Genomic DNA, 19,202 nt, shown 5'->3' on the forward strand with positions numbered 1-19,202 from the left:
TTGAGCTGACAGCCACCCCTAGAGAATGGCTGAGTCCCCACATTCCCCAGTGTCTCTCTTCTTAGAATCAGGGTTGAGAACACACAATGTCCTTTTTCACAAATGCCAAGGAGTGGAGCTGTGATGAGCACTCACTGCCCCCTCCTGGTCCACCCACTGCCTAACAAGGAGCACGCATTCATTCTTCCCTCCTTTGGCCTTTGGCCCTATTACTCCTGAAAAAGGAGAGGAGAGAAGAGGAGAGAGGAGAGGGGAGGGGAGGGGAGGGGAGGAGAGGAGAGGAGAGGAAAAAGGAAAGGAAAGAGGAAAGGAAAGAGGAAAGGAAAGGAAAGAGGAAAGGAAAGAGGAAAGGAAAGGAAAGGAAAGGAAAAAACAACAGGATACCCCCACAAAAGTCAAATGTCTTTATTTTATATATAAAAAAAATTTGTACAGTTTTAGTTCCTATGTTTAAGAAAAAAAAAAATCCCTAAAATTGCCATAATGTTTAGATCCACTGCAAACTGTAAAAACAAGCTTTTTATATATTAAAAAAAGAATTTACATTTTACAATTTTCTACATGCATGCACAAGGTCTCAGCTCTGTAACCCAAAAAAAGAAAAAAAAAAATCTAGATCCAACAGTGGAAAATTCTACATTTACAATCTCACTTGGAAGGAACTCAGGCCCCTTCCTTTCACGCACAGAAGAAGAGATCACAACAATCACACACCAGGACCGAATCCATCAGCAGATACTGCCCTGTGGAGAGGGCAGAGGAAAGAGAAGACAGACAGACTGACGGACACCATGGAGGGGCAAGGGAGTGCATCCGGGCTCAATCGAAGGAGACAAGCACAAACTCTGGGAGACGGATGTTGGAGAAGGGATCCCAATGTCTCATCGCAGGTATGTGTCAGGGTTTGCAACGGGACTGAGGTGGGGCTGGAGAAGGGAAAAGGCAAGGGCTGGAATGAGGGGGACTGGAAGAAAAGAGGCAGGGCTGATGGAAAATAAACAAGGATAAAAAAGGAGAGCACGAAGAGTAGCTGAAGAGAAAGGGACCAACAGGGACAGCGGCAGAGCGGCGAGGTAGGCGAAGGACTGAGGCACAGCATTCTGGTGTGGAGGGCAGGAGGACCAGCCTTCCGAGGTGGTGAAAAGGAAGGCCTGGGAGGTATGGTAGGGGTGAGCCAGGATGCTGGGGAGGCAAAAACAAGAGCCCTGGAGAGACCCGGCCATGGTATCCCTGATGGTGATGGGTGGGTCGAGGTGGCGATAGGTGGGCACAGCCCCACGAGGGAAAATGAGAACATCCAGCGTGGGATGGGACAGGCAAAGGGGGGGACGCTGCTCAGAGGGACTGAGTCAGCAGTTCACAGCATGAAGACAACTTCCCGAACAAGAGAAGCAAAGACAAACACAGCCATACACTTGACAATTCATCCTGACAGTTTAAAAAATAATAACAACAATAATCAAAGGAGACAAAGATACCACAGTTCTGACGCAAAGGACCAAAACACTACCATTCTCAGTCACAGCCCTTAGTGCTTAGAGAGAGAGTTGGGGTTTTAAAAAAAAAAAAAATTGTTGTAGGAAAAAGGAATGAAAAAATCACAGTGATTAAAAACATGGCAGGTTCTTAAAATAAACACTCCCTTGCCCCTAACCTAGGGCAGCAATTAAGATCTCAAATACTGTCCCTCTCCCCACCCCAACTCTTCCTCAACCACACCGCACCCCCCTCCTGCCCACAAAGGCAGGGACCCCCATCACCATCCAGGCCCCGTTTTCCAGGATAGTGAGGTATTTAGAAATGTGACCCAGTAGGGATTCCTCTGAAACCAGGTCTTTGAAGAAATGTGGGGAAAAAAAAATACCTTCCCAGGACCCTCAGGACAGGATGTATTTCACTCAGGCTTGTTCCAAAACCCACAGCCCCAGCCCAAGGCGGACCCCCAGGCCCTGCCTAGGTTAGCCCCATGACCGCCTATGTGCAAACAAGGTTGGCAGCGGCCGACCAGCCCTTCTCTGGTAAGTAATATGTGGACAGATGTGCTTTTTCCGAAAGGACGGCAGGGGAAACCACCCCCAGGCTTCAGCATGTCCAGGGCCACTGCCCCACAGGGCACGCCTCCCTGGCAGCAAGGCAAGAACCAGTGAGTTTTCCAGGGGAAAGACGGGGGCACTGGGAGCTGTTTTGAGGGCTGGCCCAGGGACGGCTCCAGCCCAGCCATCAGAATGCCCCCGACATGGGTGCTGGCTAGAGGTATATGAGTACTGCTTAGTTCTATTCCCCTCGGCTAAAACTCCATAATTTAAGGGGGTCTGATTTAAAGGCTCAGATTGACAATGAAATTAAGTATTAGAAGGCCAGCAAATTTTGCTCAGAATGAAACCAAAACACTCAAGAATTTAGACTGGGTGCAAAGACTGTGGAGGCTAAATGGGGTGAGAGGCTAAGTACCCATCAAAGGCAGCAATCTCGGCCCTCACCCCAATACCGAGGGAGACCAGAGCCCAGAAAACCAGGCAGGGAGGGAATGGGAATTGGGGGTGGGGTGGGGGAGGACCCTGGCCGGCCAAGGAAAAGAGACCCCTGAGGCAAAGAAGTGGACTTAAGGCAGGGGATGAGGAGAAGCTGCTGGCTTCCCCCCAAACAAGAGATGAGGCTACAGGTCTCCGGAGCTGAGAGAGGAGACAGCAGGACATCGGGTGGTTGGTGAGAGAAAGAAGAACGTTTGTCTGAGGCCGCCAGCGTGGGCTGCGGTCTGCAAGCCACTAATTCTGTCCAGGAGTCTCCGTGGCATCCTTCACAGGGAAGGGGGAGGAGACTCATCCCACCACGCAGGCGCAGAGGGTAGGGGTCAGGGACGTCCGTGGGGCTCTCTCGTGCCCGTCCGCCAGGGACCGCCTAGGAAAGACCAATGAGAAGAAAGGTACTGCGCCCCAGGGCCTAGGAAAAGGGGTCACAGAGGGTTTCCGTCTCAGTTTGCCCGTGGTCACACGTGACCACACAAAGTCGAAGTGGAAGGCGGAGACTTCAGGGTAAAGGATGGGATCTTCCCTTTGCTCTGAGTGTGTGGATGGGGGGAGAGGCTCCAGCAGCTAGAAGCAAATATTCCTGGAGGGAGACCCCTGACTCTGGGGCCGTGTGGGAGCATCCTGGCCCGAGGACGCCCGGTCGGCTGCAGGTGGGTGAGTGGGCAGAAGATCCACCTGTCACCTGGAGGGTGCGGGCAGCGCTGCCCGGGGGGAGTTTGGCATCTCGGCCCTCTCGAGTCAGGTCAGCACCCCCACCACCCCGAGGAACCCTTTTAGGGGCCACTGGAGAGAACTGCTAGGAGAACCTGGGTTCAAGAGAGTCGGGCTCGAGTGGGCCCTGTGCCCTTTCAGAAGAGACGGTCGCCCAGAGAAAGGAGAGAGAGAGAGGCACTGATTTCTGCAGGGCCTGGCGAGATACAAAAGTGAGGAGGATGGGAGCAAAGAGAGGGACTTCCCGGGGACGGCTGACAGCAGAATGGTCTCTCCAGGTTCACACGGGGTCAACAAGGAAGAGGGGAGCAGACAGGTGGGGGGGCCAGTTCATTCAAGTAAAAAAAAACACTAGCGCAAGAGGAAGAAGGGTGGCAGCGGGAAGGTGGTAGCGCCTGAGAGCCGGGCCCCCACCACCACCCTCAGGAGCCCCCCCTCCGTGTCTCCCACTCCCCCTGCTGTTGCACAGTCACACTGAAGTCTCCGACTGCAGCCTCATGACAAACTTGTGCGACTTGGGATCCACAAATTCCTCGGAGAGTTTGAAGAACGGGACCTTCTTGGTGCTGACCACCAGGCTGAAGTCCTGGCGTTTCAAGAGGAAAACGATGCCGTCCTTGAGCCCGTTGGTCACCGGCTCCTCGCTCACCAGTGTCCACTGCTTGGCCAGCCAGCGTTCCTTGTGGTACTGGATGGTGGGTCCGGCCGCCAGGTACCGCTCCAGGAAGGCCTGAGGAAGGGAGAGGGGACGTCACAGGAAGCTCTCCCGTGCACCTACCATCCTTTACCCCCTGGCAGTACAGCTTCCAAAGACCACCAAGATGTCCCCAAGCCCACCCTCTGCATCCGGTCTCAGAGGGTGAGAGTGGGAAAGGGAGCACCTGCCTCAGACCCATTTCATAAAGGCGGGAGCGGAGCCCCCAGCAAGATCAGGACTGGGGCTTGGCTCTCCGGACCCCTCAGCCTCTGCTCTTCCCTGGCACCTGCCACGGCCCGGGCAAGCCCTCCCTCATCCACCCTCCCTCTTCCTTCTGCTCATATGGGCAGTGCCCAGCAGGTCTGCACCAGCTGAAAGCTGTCACAGTTGAACTGCAACTTCTTTCGTCACCTGTTCCCTACAGGTGGCTCAGAGGTTGGGATCCTAGGAAGCTGCCCGTGGAGCTGAAGGGCAGGAGTGGCTCAAAAAGAGTACAGAGCAGAGAGCATCTGCGGAGGTGAGGGAGGTAAAGTGGGACATTGGATCTGAAAATCCCAGAACGTCTACAGGTTGAGAAAGAGGTCTCGGCCATTCTCAAAATGGTCTCCCAACTCCTTCCTCTCCTTACACCTAAGGTGGGGTGGATGGAATACGGATGAAAGGAGAGACTATAAGGAGGTAGAGATGAGAGAGAGCAGGATGGAGGGGAAGGAAGGAAGGGAGAGAAGACAGGAGAAGGATGTGGAGAGGAAGGGGCCAGAACTGGGGGCAGACGAAGGCTGCCAGGGGCAGAGCCGGCCCACCTTGGGCGTCATGTCGTGCGTGATGCAGAACTCAAGGTGCTGCAGGATGCTTTCCATGGTGTGGTACGGCTGCTGCTTGGTGGTGCGAAGGTACTTCTGCATGGCACGGGCCATGGAGGCGAAGATGGCCTGGGCTGCCTCCCGGGGGTCCATCACCTCCCTGGGGTTCTTCTGCTCCTCTTCCTGCAGCCGCTTAATGTGAGTGAAGGCCTCCTCCACCGCCACCACAAGCCTGGGGGACACGAGGGGTGTGGGCCAGATGCCCACCTCTCACCTTCCCCTGCAGCTTCACCTTCCAGCAGCCTGGTGAGGTCAGGCCTTTGTGCTGAAGCAGTACACACCTGGCCGGAGCCAAGAACCGGGCTTCGGGGGCCGTGTGTGTGTGTGTGTGTGTGTGTGTGTGTGAGAGAGCACCTGTGTGTGCAGCTGGGGGAGGGGAGGGTCTCCCTCCTCCCCCAGCTAGAGCTAGAAAATAGTTTTAGAGCTCAGTGGGCTCAACCCAGAGACCCAAAGAGGGCAATCCAGTATCAAACCCAGAGAGACACCTATGGATCAAACCCCAGAAAAATGAACACACTCCTAATGAACACCCTCAAATTGCACTTCAGCACATGAAAAATTCATATAACCACATCAAAATGACAGATGTTTATTCAACCAGGATAGCGACCTTAACTAACACCTACAGTGGGCAGAGGTACTGCAAAAAAAAAAAAAAAAAAAAAAAAAAAAGTGCTACAAATCCAGAAGAAGAAGGTAAGAACAGCATAGAAAATGGGCAAAGAAGTGACCAAACAATTCATGACAGACCTGAGTGGCTGAGAAATAGATGAAGTCATGACTGTACTTAGAGAATTAAAGTGTTAATAAAATACAACTTACGTATCCAAATGGAAAAAATTAGGAAGATGACTATCATCCACATATTGGTCAGGATGTTGGGAATATTCTTTGAGTGAATGCAGCAATAAGATGCAATAAGCCAGATACATGGACGACAGCAAATCTCAAAACTAGAGCACGAAGGGGGAAGCAGGAAAAAGAAGCCAATTGACATCCAAAGCCTAGGGACACACAGGCTAGTATCTGGAAACCCAGGAAGCTGGGACTTCAAGCGGCTTAGGATGGGATTCTGGGCTAAGAAGTCAATGTGCGGATCTGTGTACACCTACGAGCCTCTGTTGACTCTCTAGCTTCCCCTCAGTGTCTCAGTAAAGTTCCTTTTGAAAAGATCCTTTTGTCCAAGGATCTGAACCAAAGGAAAAAGTTTTCTCCTGGTTACAACCAAAGCAGTGGGGGACGAAAGGGTCCAGTGGGTTAAGGATCTGGCGTTGCAGTGGCTGTGGCCGGCAGCTGTAGCTCTGATTCAACCCCTAGCTTGGGAACCTCCATATGCCACAGGTGTGGCTCTAAAAAGCCAAAAAAAAAAAAGAAGAAGAAGAAGTATGCACCAAGATTTGGGCACTAGAACCTCCTTTTTTGCAGGTAAAAGTGTACCCTCTGCTGAGCCAGCCTATAAGATCTACTGAAAGGAGGGCTGGTCCAGCCTCGGTCTCTGCTGTTGCCAAGTCCTTTGATGGCCCCTGTGCCACCGTGTGGACAGAATTCACGTGCCCTGTCCACCTCTACCAGATCCCCATCCCCTGGTCATTCAATCATCTGGGTCCATTTTGTAGATGTAATCAAAGTACCAAGTCAGTGGACTTTAACATAAGGAGATTATCCTGGCAAGTCTGATCTCATCCCCTGAGCCCTTTAAAAGCAGAGTTTTCTCGGGCTAGAGGTGAAGTCAGAGAGACATTGGTTGCTTCCGGCCTCGAGGAAAAAGCAAACTGCCTGCGGGCCCAGGTGACCAGGTACTGATTCTGCCAACAACCAGTGAGTTTGGAAGGGGACCCAGGCTCAAGTGAGAGTCGTCTTGACTTCAGCCCATGAGAGCTGAGTGGAGAGTCCAGCTCCCCACCCCCAACCCACAGGACTACGAGTCAGTAAGTGTGGATTGCTCTGTAGCGCTGCATTCATGGTGGTTTATTAAGATGGCAACAGAAAACGAAAGCACACAGCCTGCCCCTGTCACCACTGCTGTGTTGTTCAGCAGCAACGCAAGCCGGATGGTCTTCCTCTCCCCAGCCTACCCACAACAGCCCCCCCCAGCGCCCCCTCCTTCCCCAGGGACCCACCTGGCCCTCCGCTTGCGCACCCTCCGCTCGTGCTCGGCCTCCTCGTAGTAGTACTCATTGTGGCTGTTGTCCCTTCTCCGGGCCGCAGCTGCAATCACAGCCCGGGACTGGCCCGTGGAGTTGTTGGTGCTGTTTTCTGCACAGGAGCAGAGAGCGGGTGGTCACTTCAGAGCGTGACCTCGTTTCTCACTCCAGGACGCCTGGAGCCAGCCGCATGATGTGTCCAGGGGAAGCTGGGTCCACCCCCCAGCAGTACCGCCCATTCCCAACCCTCCTGGCGGCGGCGTCTGGGAGAGGCCCGAGGAAAGCAACCAGGAAGGGCCGGAGGGCAGGAGTCCTGCACGTGCTCCTCCGCAGTGCGGGAGGCTCTGGAGCTCAGCAAGCGAGGCCTTAGGCCAGAGCTGATGAGCTGACGCAGAGAAGCCGGATTAAGGGGACACACCGTAGCGTAAAGGGACAGTAAGCAGAATCAGCAGCTAAGACCAGCCACCTGGAGTCAAGGGAAATGACAGAACAGAAGGGGCTGGGATGCGGGCTGGGAAAGGAGAAAGCGAGGGAAGAAGGGAGAAAGAGGAACGGGAGGCAGGAGCTTGGGAGTCCTGCTTGGGAAGAGAGCAGGAGGCCGAGGAGCAGGGCCGCTCACCCTCTCCGAGGGAATACACCTTGAAGCCAGACACTTTCTTGGCCAGGACGGACTTGGGCAGGTTGAGGAGGGCAGGGTTGTAGACAGGGAAGTCATGGTAATACTTCTCCAGGATCCACACTGCCACGCGCTGGATGCTGTGGGGGAGACGGCAGGAGGGGGAGGGAGAAGGGACAGACAAGGGGCGCAGGGGGAGGGACACATCAGGGCAGGTTGGCAGGGCAGGAAAGGACACGGGACAGGGACAAGCTGCTTCCAAGAAGCCTGGCTCAGGGCCTGAGGTCTACTTACCAGGCTCCCAAGCCTTCCCCAGGGCTGGGCCTGCCAGTCCTTGCCTGCCGTGCTGAAGCCCGGGGGAGAAAGGGCATTGGGCCAGGATCCCACGCAAAGGGTCACCTCCTCCCCTCCAGCACTCCCCCCACGACATCCTACACGACCAGGAGGTACTACTGATACTCTGGATGGCCTGGGGAGGGGCATCCTGGCCCCAGGTTTAGGGGGCACTCAAGAACACTCCTCATTATCTTTTCCTCTGGGGGGGGGGTCCCACCCCTGGCCAGCTCATCTCAGTGACCACTCACTGAGTATCCTCAAGAGGCCACGCCTCCAAGAAAATGATTCCAAAAAGCCCCTGTTCATGCCCCATGCCTTTCTCCTCTTTGGTCCATCCCTCTCTAAGATCCTTCATCTCTGTCTGTTCATCTGTTTACTCCTGCACCATCTGGCTCCAGGACCCTGAGCATGACCGTTCCATCAAGCACCAAATGCTGTGCAGAGCACGCAACTCCTTCCCACACTGGCCCATCCCTACCAGCCCCACCATCACATGCTCCTGCCCTCCAGTGCCCTCAGCCTCTGCCCCAGGCCCGACCACCTGCTCCCACGTGTCCGTACCTGAGATGGCCCACATTGTAGAAGCGGCTGGCCCCGTCGGTGGAGCGCACGACCTTGAGTGTGAACTGAGGCTGGAGCTGGCGCAGCTCCAGCAGGACCACGGCCAGGTAGTGCACAAAAAGCAGGGCATCCACCAGCGACACGGCAAACTGCACCACGCCTTGGTAGCTGCGCTCGCGAGCGTCCAAGATGCGCACGCCGTAGAAGAGCCAGTAGGAGACGACAAGCAGGAAGACAAGCACCATGAGCAGCGCACGTAGCACAAAGACGCGAGGCAGGGAGGCCTTGGGCCGGCGGAAGAACAGGGCCCAGCTGCCCAGCAGCAAGATGAGCAGCTTGAAAGCCACGGAGATGAAGAGGCCCTCACAGGCTGTCCCGCATGGCTCCAGCTCCTCCCGCCACAGCAGCGGGGGCAGCAGCAGGAAAGCCAGCGGTGTGAGGAAAGAGAGCAGGGCCAGCGTGGCCCCCGCTGCCACACCCAGGTGCCGGGAGCAGTCCAGCGGGACGCTGTCCTCCATGTCCTTGGCGATGCGTGTGAGGTCATCGTGGGAGATGCTGTGCTCCGAGGTGCCCGTGACGACCGTGGTCGTCTCCCCCCAGTTGTCATCCTGCAGCAGGAAGGGCCACAGACACGGGGGAGGGGGAGAAGAGGAGGCAGAGGGGGAGGAGACACAAGAGAAAAGGTGAGGGGAGAGAAGACAGCACAGCAGGGAGACGAGAAAAGAAGGTAATCAGTGAACCTGCAGCCATCAAGGTATTTACTGAGTACCACTGCCCAAACCTGACCTCTTCAGGGAGGGACGGGACATCTGAGACCTGGGCCCTCAGGGAGCTTCTCGCCATCAACGAGATAGGAAAAAACTGCACGTGCGCCCTCAGAGCAGAGGGTACAAGAGAGGTGCCAGGGAGCTGCTCAGCCAAAGCAGGCTCAAGCAAGCCGCCTGCAAGGCCAGACTAAGCAGTAGGTACCTATCCTCCAGACGTTGAGAGCCTCTCAAAGTTTCTGGTTAAGACAGTGACCTGACAAAGGCAGCATGGTGAGGAGAGGATCCCAGGAGGAAGGGACAGGGAAGGTAAGGGACCAGTGCAGGGCACGCAGACTCAGGGTCACTCTGGGTCTCCAGTCTGCATCTGCCTGGCCGGCTTTGCTGGGCCATCTGAATGCCCACAACACTGGGGCTGCCTGGTCCTGGAGGCAAGTGTGTGGACAGGCTGAGGTCCCCAGGGGCCCTTCCGAGTGTGATCCACTCAAGCTGCTTCCCTGAAGTGGCTGGACGCCATCCTACAGATGAGCGCCAAGACCACCAGTGGCCATCAGTGTCCACACCCAGGGGATGGGGAATCACATCCTGACACCCAGGGGATTCGGCTGCAGGACTGAGACATGGGATGGGGGTGTAGGAGACTGCCTGGCAGGGTCAGCAACTGGGGGTGGAGAATCTTCCCCCAGGACAGAGGAATCTGACCTAAAGATGCAAAGTAGAGGCTCTGCCTGCTCTCAGCTCAGGGAACCCTCATGTGACCTGTAGCCACTCTGCCTACCCTCTCAAGCATAAGGGGCCTGGGCACTCGTCCTCACTAAGAGATGAGCTGATCATGTCTCAGGGTCACTTCAAGAACCCAGGAGGCCAGGTCTCCAAGAGAAGACGGGATTGGGAAGGAGGGAGAAAGAACATTTCCCTCAGGCACCAATCTGCTCCCAAAACCCAGAAATCCCCAGTGTCAGTCACAGGGATGCTGTGTGAAGTTTCCAGCTCCTAGTGTGCGCCCAAGAAGAAAGAATAGGAGGGGAATGAGGTTCCGGCAACCTCAGAGTCATCCCAAATCCTGCCTCTGCCCTCCTCCTACTCAGGTTCAGACTCCTGGCCTTCCTACCAGGTGTACACAGTGGGCCAGAGAGACTAGAGTTGGAGCAACCTGGTCACCCCTGCCCGGGAGAACTCTCTTCTGGGGACCCTCTGCGTCTCCCCAGGCTAACGCCTCCCTGCCCCTTCTCCCACACCTCCTCTAAGACAAGGAGGTGCTATTCTTCAGGCCAACACCAGAGAGCGCTAGAGTGCCCATGCCCTCAGGCCGAGGGAAAACTCAGGGCTGCCACACCCCCAGGCCCCACCCACCCACCACGGCCCTCCCACTCCAGATTCCCAGCACCCTAACTGGCCCGCAGGGGCCCAGGGGAACCAGGCAATTCCCATGGCTCAGCGCGGGTCACCCCACCTCTCTGGAGATAAAGATGGAAGAGGCTGCTGCTTCCAAAAGAATCTCTGCTGAAACTCCCTGAATTTTACTGAAATGGGGTCCTTCCTTGGGATGCTTAGAAGTAGGACACAAGACGCCTCCCTGACCTGACCTATGTCGGAAGAGGCCAGGTTTCCCCGCCCTTCCCCTTTCTGATGGAGCTCCAGCTTCTCTAAGGATCAGTCTGGAAACTACCTGGCCCAGACCCCATGCCCCTGATGCTCACCCGCTCATCCCCTCGCGTGGACTCGTTGTCCAGCAGGGGCTCCCCTGGGGCCTGGATCGTCACTGACTTGTCCCCGCGGCTCCCATCTCGGCTCTTGGAGCGGTGTCGGTCCCGGCGGTCCCTGCAGCAGGAGGCCAGGGAAACAGGGGCTCAAGGTCAAGGGGAGGACCCACTCCCACCCCTCCCAGCCACTTGCGTTGGCCTTCCGCGTACACCCACCTGTGCTTGCGGGAGCTGCGCGAGTGGCCCGACTTATAGGAATAGCCCGAGTACTGGGACTCGGTGTCCATGGCGTCGGAACGCCGAGCTTTGTAGCGCTCCAGGGCCACAGGCTGGGGCCTTTTGGGGGGCCCCACTGCCACCTCCTTCAGCACCGACTTCTTCAGGCCAAGGGGCACCTTCAGGAAATCAACTGTCACCCTGAGGGACTCTATTTTGCTGGACGGGTGGGCTTATCTCAGAGAAAATCAGGCGGCACTCCTAGGGAGAGGAAGCAGCTGGTCAGAGTTGGGCTGGAGCTCCCCTGGGAGGGGGGTTGGGGCAGAGAGGAGGGCCATTCCAAAAGGCAGCCACAGGAAGCTCAGGGGAGCCTCACTACTGAGAAGATTCCACCCGAGTTCCCATTCTGTCCAGTGGGCCCAGTTCCTCCTGCCCTGCCCCCTAGAAAGAGCACCTCCAGACTTTGCCAAGGACTAGGGAGAAGGGGTGGCCTGCAAAGGCCAGCCAGAATGACTCAACCCTGGACCCCCTGCAGGAGAGAAGCAGGCAATGCTTTCCTATTCTCAGCCAGGAAAACGATGACTTGGAGAAAGCAGGTTCTGGCCAGGCCAACAGTCTGGACCAGGGGAGATTTTAGCAGGAAGCAGCTGGTTTCGGCCCAGAGGCTACCCCAGGCCTCTCCTCCCCTCCCTTCATCTTCCCCCGACTCAAAACTTCTGAGTGGGCCCACAGGGGGCTGCCTATGGCTGCTTCTCTTGGCATCACGTCCCTAGCACCTACATCAGACAGACCTATGGTTCCTGCCAGGTCAAGCTAGCGGCTCTGCTTGAGGCTGTGTGCATGTCTGGGTGAAAGCAGGTGAGGCGGGGGGTGAAGGATGGAAACTGCAGATAATGTGGTGGGAGGCAGGAAGAGAAGGTGAGTAGAGAAACCACTCTCCGAAAACCAAACATCCTGAATTAGGCAAAGGCCTGAGCGTATCTGACTCTGTGTGGACCGAGGGGCAGTATCTTCCTTCTATACTTGCACTTTCTAGTTCTTCAGAAGAGAGGAACCTCTCCTTCTCCCCTCATCCCTCTCACCCAGACCCTGCTCGGTCTTCAGAAACCAGCCTCACCCCCTCACAAAAGCCCCCACCTACCCCTGCACCCACTGTCACGACCTCCCCTCGGACCCCGACCCCACCATCATCATCCCCATGCACTGAGCGGTCATTTCCTCTCTTCATTCACTGAGGCATCGTCTTGCTTAGGCCCCTTCTAGGAACCATGTACCCGGCTAGGCCCTGGAGACACAGGAGTGAATAAATCCCGAGTTCACAGTCCAGTGGAGCAGGTGCACACTAAACAAGTAAACAGGTGAATACAAACGACTTAACTACATCAGTGATGAAAGCAGAAGAACGAGGACAGTGCGACAGACAAGTCTGGGGAGCTGGACTACTTTAGAGTGAGTGGTTCTGGAAAGTCTGAGAAAATAACAGCCAAGCCTGAAGGAGCACAGGAGTTAAGCAGGCAGAACGGAAGGGAAAGCCTGCAGAGCAGAGAATCACCCGTGAAAGGCGGCAAAGACTTCAGTGGACTTAAAGAAACCGTGGAGCCGGAGCTGAGGAAGGGAGAGGGTGGCGGAAAGTGAGGCTGAAGAGGTGGCTGGGGCTGGGTTATTTGGCAAATGCCCAAGGGTCAGGCCAAGAGCTTGGGTTTTCTTCTAAAAGCAGTGGGAAGCCTGCAAAGGGTTTTGGCTATGCCCATATGGGCTGGCGGGAGACCACTGCAGCCGTGAGGCTTGGATGGGGCAGGGCAGGGAGGCAGGAAACAGTCATCTTTGCCACATATGTTGGTGACAGGACCGACAGGACCTAAGGGCGACTGTCTGCGGGGGAGGGCAGTGTCACGATCTCTGGCCATCACCAGGCAGGAAGACTGGGAGGAAGCAAGTCTGGGGAGGAAGTTAGTGAGTTCGGGTCCCAGCGTCCAGAGCCAGGCAGTGGAACAGGCAGCTGTTGTCAAAGGAGCTGGCTTCAGGCAAGTCTGAGCTGGTGCTATGGACAGTGTGCAGGGCCAAGGGAATGGATGGGATCACCTGGCCAGAGGGTTAAAGAAGGGGTTCCTGAGAACCCCAATATGTAAATATGTCCAAGGAAAGGGAGCAGGCAAAGGCGCTGGGAAGGCGAGGCCAGAGGGGCACGGAGGCAGAGGAGCCATGAATTAGCACACTTCCGAGTTAGGAATAAAATCAGCCAGTCAAGGAGTTACCATCGTGGCCCAGTGGTTAACGAATCCGACTAGGAACCATGAGGTTGAGGGTTCGATCCCTGCCCTTGCTCAGTGGGTTAAGGATCCGGCGTTGCCGTGAGCTGTGGTGTAGGTCGCAGATGCGGCTCGGATCCTGTGTTGCTGTGGCTCTGGTGTAGGCCGGTGGCTACAGCTCCGATTCAACCCCTAGCCTGGGAATCTCTGTATGCCGTGGGAGCGGCCCAAGAAATGGCAAAAAGACAAAAATAAATAAATAAATATAATAAAATAAAATAAAATCAGCCAGTCAAGTGCTGCCGTGGTCAAGTATGCTAAGAACTAAAATGAATCTGCTTTGTGTAGTTGTTAACTTTCCTCCAATTAAACTGACGCATCAGTAACTTGAGACTAAGAATTATGATTGATTTGATTGATACATACTTGTATCCACCACCCTCTCGTGGACACCCAGCAAGTAGCTGATACCCACCCAGTAAATGAAGACGCCTCTCTGACGCTCAGGGAAACTGCAATGACTGTGCGGAGATGAAATCCATACTAAATCCACTCACGGATCCTCCTAACAGAATGGTGCGGAGGCTCTTCATGGTCCAGTAATGTCTGTTGATATCCCCACGGCAAGGCAAATGTGTGACAGAGACACACTTAGGGGACAGAGCCATGATATCTTAACCTACCTGAAACCCTTCTAACCCTTTGCCACGAATAAGGCCCCACTCATGTCCTGGTCTGAAAATTACAGGTTGGGCTCCTCTACTCCACCTCTTGAGAACATTCTAGTGGTCTGGTCCCGATGCAGTTCCAGACATGTCACCTGTATCTCTCTTGCTATGGTTCAGCTTATTCTTTCTAGTCTGCCTCCTACAAACTGAATTGCACCAGGAGGTTCAAAGAGAATAAGTGGGTTACAGAGTGAAGGAGGTAGAGAAATAAAGAGGAAAAGCGCCGCCAGAGACACCAGAACCCAGACTCTCCATCTCCCCAGCCTGAACTCTCCTGTCTGCCAGGACCACAGCACAAAAAGAGCCTGTGATTTGCACCCAAAGATGTGAGCTCAAAACCTAACTCTCCCACTGACGAGCTGTGTGGCCATGTGCAAGTTACTTAACTTCTCTGTGCTTTGCAGACTGGCAGGCTCATCGGTAATATAGGGGAAATGATACACACCTCATGGGGTTGCTGTGAGGATTCTGGGGGTAAAAGAAGTACTTTAAGAAACTGCTCAGAGTTCCCGTCGTGGCGCAGTGGTTAACGAATCCGACTAGGAACCATGAGGTCGAGGGTTCGATCCCCGCCCTTGCTCAGTGGGTTAACGATCCGGTGTTGCCGTGAGCTGTGGTGTGGGTTGCAGACGCGGCTCAGATCCCTCGTTGCTGTGGCTCTGGCGTAGGCCAGGGGCTGCAGCTCCGATTCGACCCCTAGCCTGGGAACCTCCATATGCCGCAGGAGCGGCCCAAAGAAATAGCAAAAAAGACAAAAAAAAAAAAAAGAAAGAAAGAAACTGCTCGGCAAGTAATATGTTAAGCAATTAATACACTCTTGACTCCAAGATCACTCCTACTCAAATCTGCAGACACTTCCTCTGAGACTTGGGAAGGAGGTAGTATAAATAAATCCTGCTGCTTGTACAACTAAAGTCACACACACACACACACCCCAAAGCAGAACCACCACTTCAAACATACCCAGGAGGGAAGCTGATGCCATTGTGTTTCCCCTACAGATAAATTTCAAACCAGACGAGGGTGCCGGTCCCCTCCCAACCCTTTGTTCTGAACTGCGCCAGCCTAAAGCTCCCTACCTTCCTCCTAGCTATTTATTAAAGACCCAACATCAACCTGGCTCCCTTGGCCTGCCTCTCCACCCCTCCTAACCCAATTCAAGGTGCCCAGAAAGCACCAGGATATGCTCCTCCCTCTCGTACCAAACAGCAGGATCAAACCTGAACCCGATTTCTGAAACCCTTGCCAGCTGTCCCCTCACGTACCCCAGGGAACTAATCCAAGCACTGGCGAAGCTGTGGGGAGGGATGGGAGGTGAGCAAAGAGAAGGGCAGAAGTCCCCCTTGTTTAATCAGTCTCAGGAATCAGGGGTTTGGAGGGTCTCCCGGGTGGGCAGCGTTCCCAGGGAAGAGAGTGGGGGAGGGGACCCCTGGATGAGATCAACAAGTGGAAATGTGGGAGGCATGATGGGACGGGGCGGGAAGTCGGGACTTGGTGCAGGGCAGGGAGTGCCCTGGTCTGGGGAGCGGGAAGCTGTAAAAGGGACTGTGTGCCGCTGCTTTTCACCTTGCCCCCACCCCGTCCCAGACTCACAAACACACTCACCCAATCCCCTGCTCAAACCAACCATGGATTATCTGGGGTTAAAAAAAGGCCAGAGAGGAGAGAGGGAGGGAAGAAAGAGCTCGTCACAAAAAGGAGAACCTTCTCCCCTCCAAAGGCCTTTCAGAAATAAAATTAATGGAATGTGTCTCAGTATCATCCCAAGGGGACAGGGGGGAGGGCTGGGGGGAAAAATGTGGGGGCTTTTGTCCCTGCTGCCCAGCTTCTCTCACATTGATCACCATGGCAACCAAAGCCCCCTGTTGCCTAGGTGATGGCAGCCAGGTCCTGGAACCCATACCCGGCATCCAAAGCGAGAGAGGTTATGGAGGTGGGGGGGTGGGTAGGGACAGAGGGGGAGAGAATGGGGTTTCTCCTCTGGCGGGCCCCAGCTTTTGTATGAGCTCTGGGATCGGGTTTCTTCAGGAAACAATCGGAGGTTCCTGGAAAAAAATACACTCAGAACCTGGCAACAGGCAGAGGGAGCAAGGCCATGGGTGGGGCCAGTGTTAACCAAAAGGCAGACCAAGACTAGACCTACCCCACTGCCCTGCTCAGAGGAGCAGCTCAGGTAGACAAGGTCTTGGACACAGACTCAGGCACCCCCACGTGAGGCGGGGCTAAGGACCGATGACCAGAGGGCAGCCAGCTGCGGGCACCACCTCCTCCTGCTGCTTTAGCCCAGACCACCCCACCACCCGATCCCAGCCCCTTCAGGCCTCAGGTGGGAAAGAAAGCAGAGCAGAGACAAGGGCACAGGTGGGACTCGGGGAAAGCACTGTGGGAGCAGGGCAACCAGGCCGGAGAGGATGCTAGAGAGGGGATAGAACACAAACACACACTAAGGAAGGGCACCTGTCGCTCCTCATCCCTACCAAGAACATGGCTGGGAGTTTCAGACCAGCAGTGCAGCGGAGCGCACCTGCACTGGATTTCAGAAAGGACTTCCAGGAGTTCTCGTTGTGGCTCAGAGGTAACAAGCCAAGCTAGTATACATGAGGATGTGGGTTCGACCCCTGGCCTCACTCAGTGGATTAAGGATCCAGTGTTGCTGTGAGCTGTGGTGTAGGTAGCAGATGTGGCTCAGATCCTGTGTTGCTGTGGCTGTGATTAAGCTGGCAGCTACAGCTCCAATTCGACTCCTAGCCTGGCAACCTCCATATGCCACAGGTATGGTCCTAAAAAGCAAAAAAAAAAAAAAGGACTTCCAACTTGAGGGGGGAAGAGGATGAGAAAGAGGACAGGAAGCACAAAGTTTTCCTCCGACAGGGACAGTGCTCTGACAGGACCATTTTGTAAACAAACAGCCTTCCTCTCCTCAGGCCAGGATGAGAGAAGGGTGGTCCTGTCTGGACCCAAGGAAATGGGCATGGTCACCCCCTCAGATCCCTCCTGCAGAGGAGTCTGTAGACCCTTGCCCATTAAAGGTCCTGATTCCTATAATCTGCAAAAATACTGAATCATTACGTTGCACATCTGAAACTAAGACAATACTGTGAATCAACCATATTTCAATTGAAAAAAAAAAACTCGGAGTTCCCGTCATGGCGCAGTGGTTAACGAATCCGACTAGGAACCATGAGGTTGTGGGTTCGGTCCCTGCCCTTGCTCAGTGGGTTAAGGATCCAGTGTTGCCTTGAGCTGTGGTGTAGGTTGCAGACGCGGCTTGGATCCCGTGTTGCTGTGGCTCTGGCGTGGGCCGGCAGCTACAGCTCCGATTAGACCTCTAGCCTGGGAACCTCTATATGCCGTGGGAGCAGCCCAAGAAATAGCAAAAAAAAAAAAAAACTCTACTTCCTACACAAGAGTTTTTTTTTTTTTTTTTTTTGTCTTTTCTAGGGCCACTCCCACGGCATATGGAGGTTCCCAGGCTAGGGGTCTAATAGGAGCTGTAGACGCTGGCCTACGCCAGAGCCACAGCAACGCGGGATCCAAGCCGCGTCTGCAACCTACACCACAGCTCAAGGCAACACCGGATCCTTAACCCACTGAGTGAGGCCAGAGATCGAACCTGTAACCTCATGGTTCCTAGTCAGATTCATTAACCATTGCGCCACGACGGGAACTCCCCTACACAAGAGTCTTACTGCAGGTGCCCTGCACTCTCTTCCTCACTACAACCCAGCCCAAGGCTCCCTAAGCTTCATCCACCACAGCCCCAATGTCCAAGGACACTGATGTGAGTTCCGTCCAATGTCCTGAATGTTCTCCCCTCCCAGGTGACCCCAGGAGTCCCATCTCCCAGCCCAGTATCCAAGGAGCTAGAAGTCTGTCCAGAGACCGAGCGCCTCACCGAGACATCAGTGAGCATGGGGCAGGGCCAATTCCGAGTCACAGCTGACTGTCCCGCTTGGTTTTTCCTCTCTGCCACATCACTTTCCGAGTTTCAAGGATGTGCTCCATCCAGGTGCACTGTCAGACACGGTGGAGGCAGGAGGTGTCCGATGTGGGGGACAGTGCAGCCCCTAACACAGTCCCACGGAGAAGAGGACAGTGCCAGAACCTCTGACTGTACCCACATCATTCCCCACACTCCCCCCGCCTCCGAAGGAGGAGACGGTAAACTGACCTACCCAACTCTCAGCAGGTTCCAGCACTAAGTTAGATAAGGCCTTGAGCTGTAACCCCAAATTTTACAGATAAAGGCAGGGAGAGAAGGCTGCCAGTTCATAGTAGTACATCCAAGGCAGCCCTTTCTCCCTCCATTGTTAGAAAGACCTCACTAACACTGTGACTTTGGTTTTTGTTTTGTTGTTTTTTTTTTCTTAAGGCTGCACCTGCAGCATATGGATGTTCCAGGCTAGGGATCGAATCAGACCTACAGCTGCCAGCCTACACCACAGCCACAGCAACGCAGGATCCGAGCCACATCTGCGACCTACACCACAGCTCATGGCAACGGCGGACCTATAACCCACTGAGCGAGGCCAGAGATTGAACCCACATCCTCATGGATCCTAGTCAGGTTCTTAACCCATTGAGCCACAACAGGAACTCCACTAACACTGTGACTTTGAGGCGTGATCCTCTCAGAGTGAAACCAGGTTCTTCCATGATGCTCCTTCCAGACGCTGGTTCTTAGAGTAGCCTAGACTATGAGATGGCCAGGACAGGAGAGAATTCACTGGCTCCTGCCCTACTCCGGCTTCTCACCAGTGACAAAGGGACAGAGACTAGACAGGTCTACGCCTTTTGCGACAGTTGAGACCAAACAGCCCCTTCCCCTTCCCCTACAAGGGGTGGTCTCTGCTCCCGCCTATTCACCACTCCTGGCTGAGATCTCGAAGCTCCTTCACCATTGCCATCCCGCCTTGCGCCATGGACCAGCCTCCCATCCCACACTGGGTTCTCCCTAGCACAGAAAGAACTAAGGCACAGAGTGGGCCAGGACCAGCCCCAGACCCTGGACCAAAAGTGGGATGGAGATTCTGCCCCACCCTCATTCCTATACCCTGACGGAGGCCCCAGGATCCCTGGGTGATAG

At 54.9% G+C, this 19,202-nt stretch overlaps 1 protein-coding gene across 2 annotated transcripts in view; it reads right to left on the bottom strand.

Annotated features, from left to right (window-relative positions):
• The window catches only part of VANGL2 (VANGL planar cell polarity protein 2), a 28,708-nt gene continuing 9,894 nt past the window's right edge, over positions 389–19,202 (bottom strand). For both annotated transcript variants that reach the window (XM_005663204.3, XM_021089572.1), the window contains exons 2-8: positions 11,140–11,400; positions 10,921–11,041; positions 8,457–9,064; positions 7,563–7,699; positions 6,920–7,055; positions 4,740–4,971; positions 389–3,969 (exon numbers count right to left, since the gene is read on the bottom strand). In XM_005663204.3, the coding sequence (XP_005663261.2) occupies positions 3,709–3,969; positions 4,740–4,971; positions 6,920–7,055; positions 7,563–7,699; positions 8,457–9,064; positions 10,921–11,041; positions 11,140–11,210 (1,566 nt within the window). In that variant the 5' untranslated portion in view covers positions 11,211–11,400 and the 3' untranslated portion in view covers positions 389–3,708. The remainder of the gene's footprint in view (positions 3,970–4,739; positions 4,972–6,919; positions 7,056–7,562; positions 7,700–8,456; positions 9,065–10,920; positions 11,042–11,139; positions 11,401–19,202) is intronic.

Source organism: Sus scrofa, chromosome 4 (genome assembly GCF_000003025.6).
Source record: "Sus scrofa isolate TJ Tabasco breed Duroc chromosome 4, Sscrofa11.1, whole genome shotgun sequence".
Classification (NCBI taxonomy): domain Eukaryota; kingdom Metazoa; phylum Chordata; class Mammalia; order Artiodactyla; family Suidae; genus Sus; species Sus scrofa.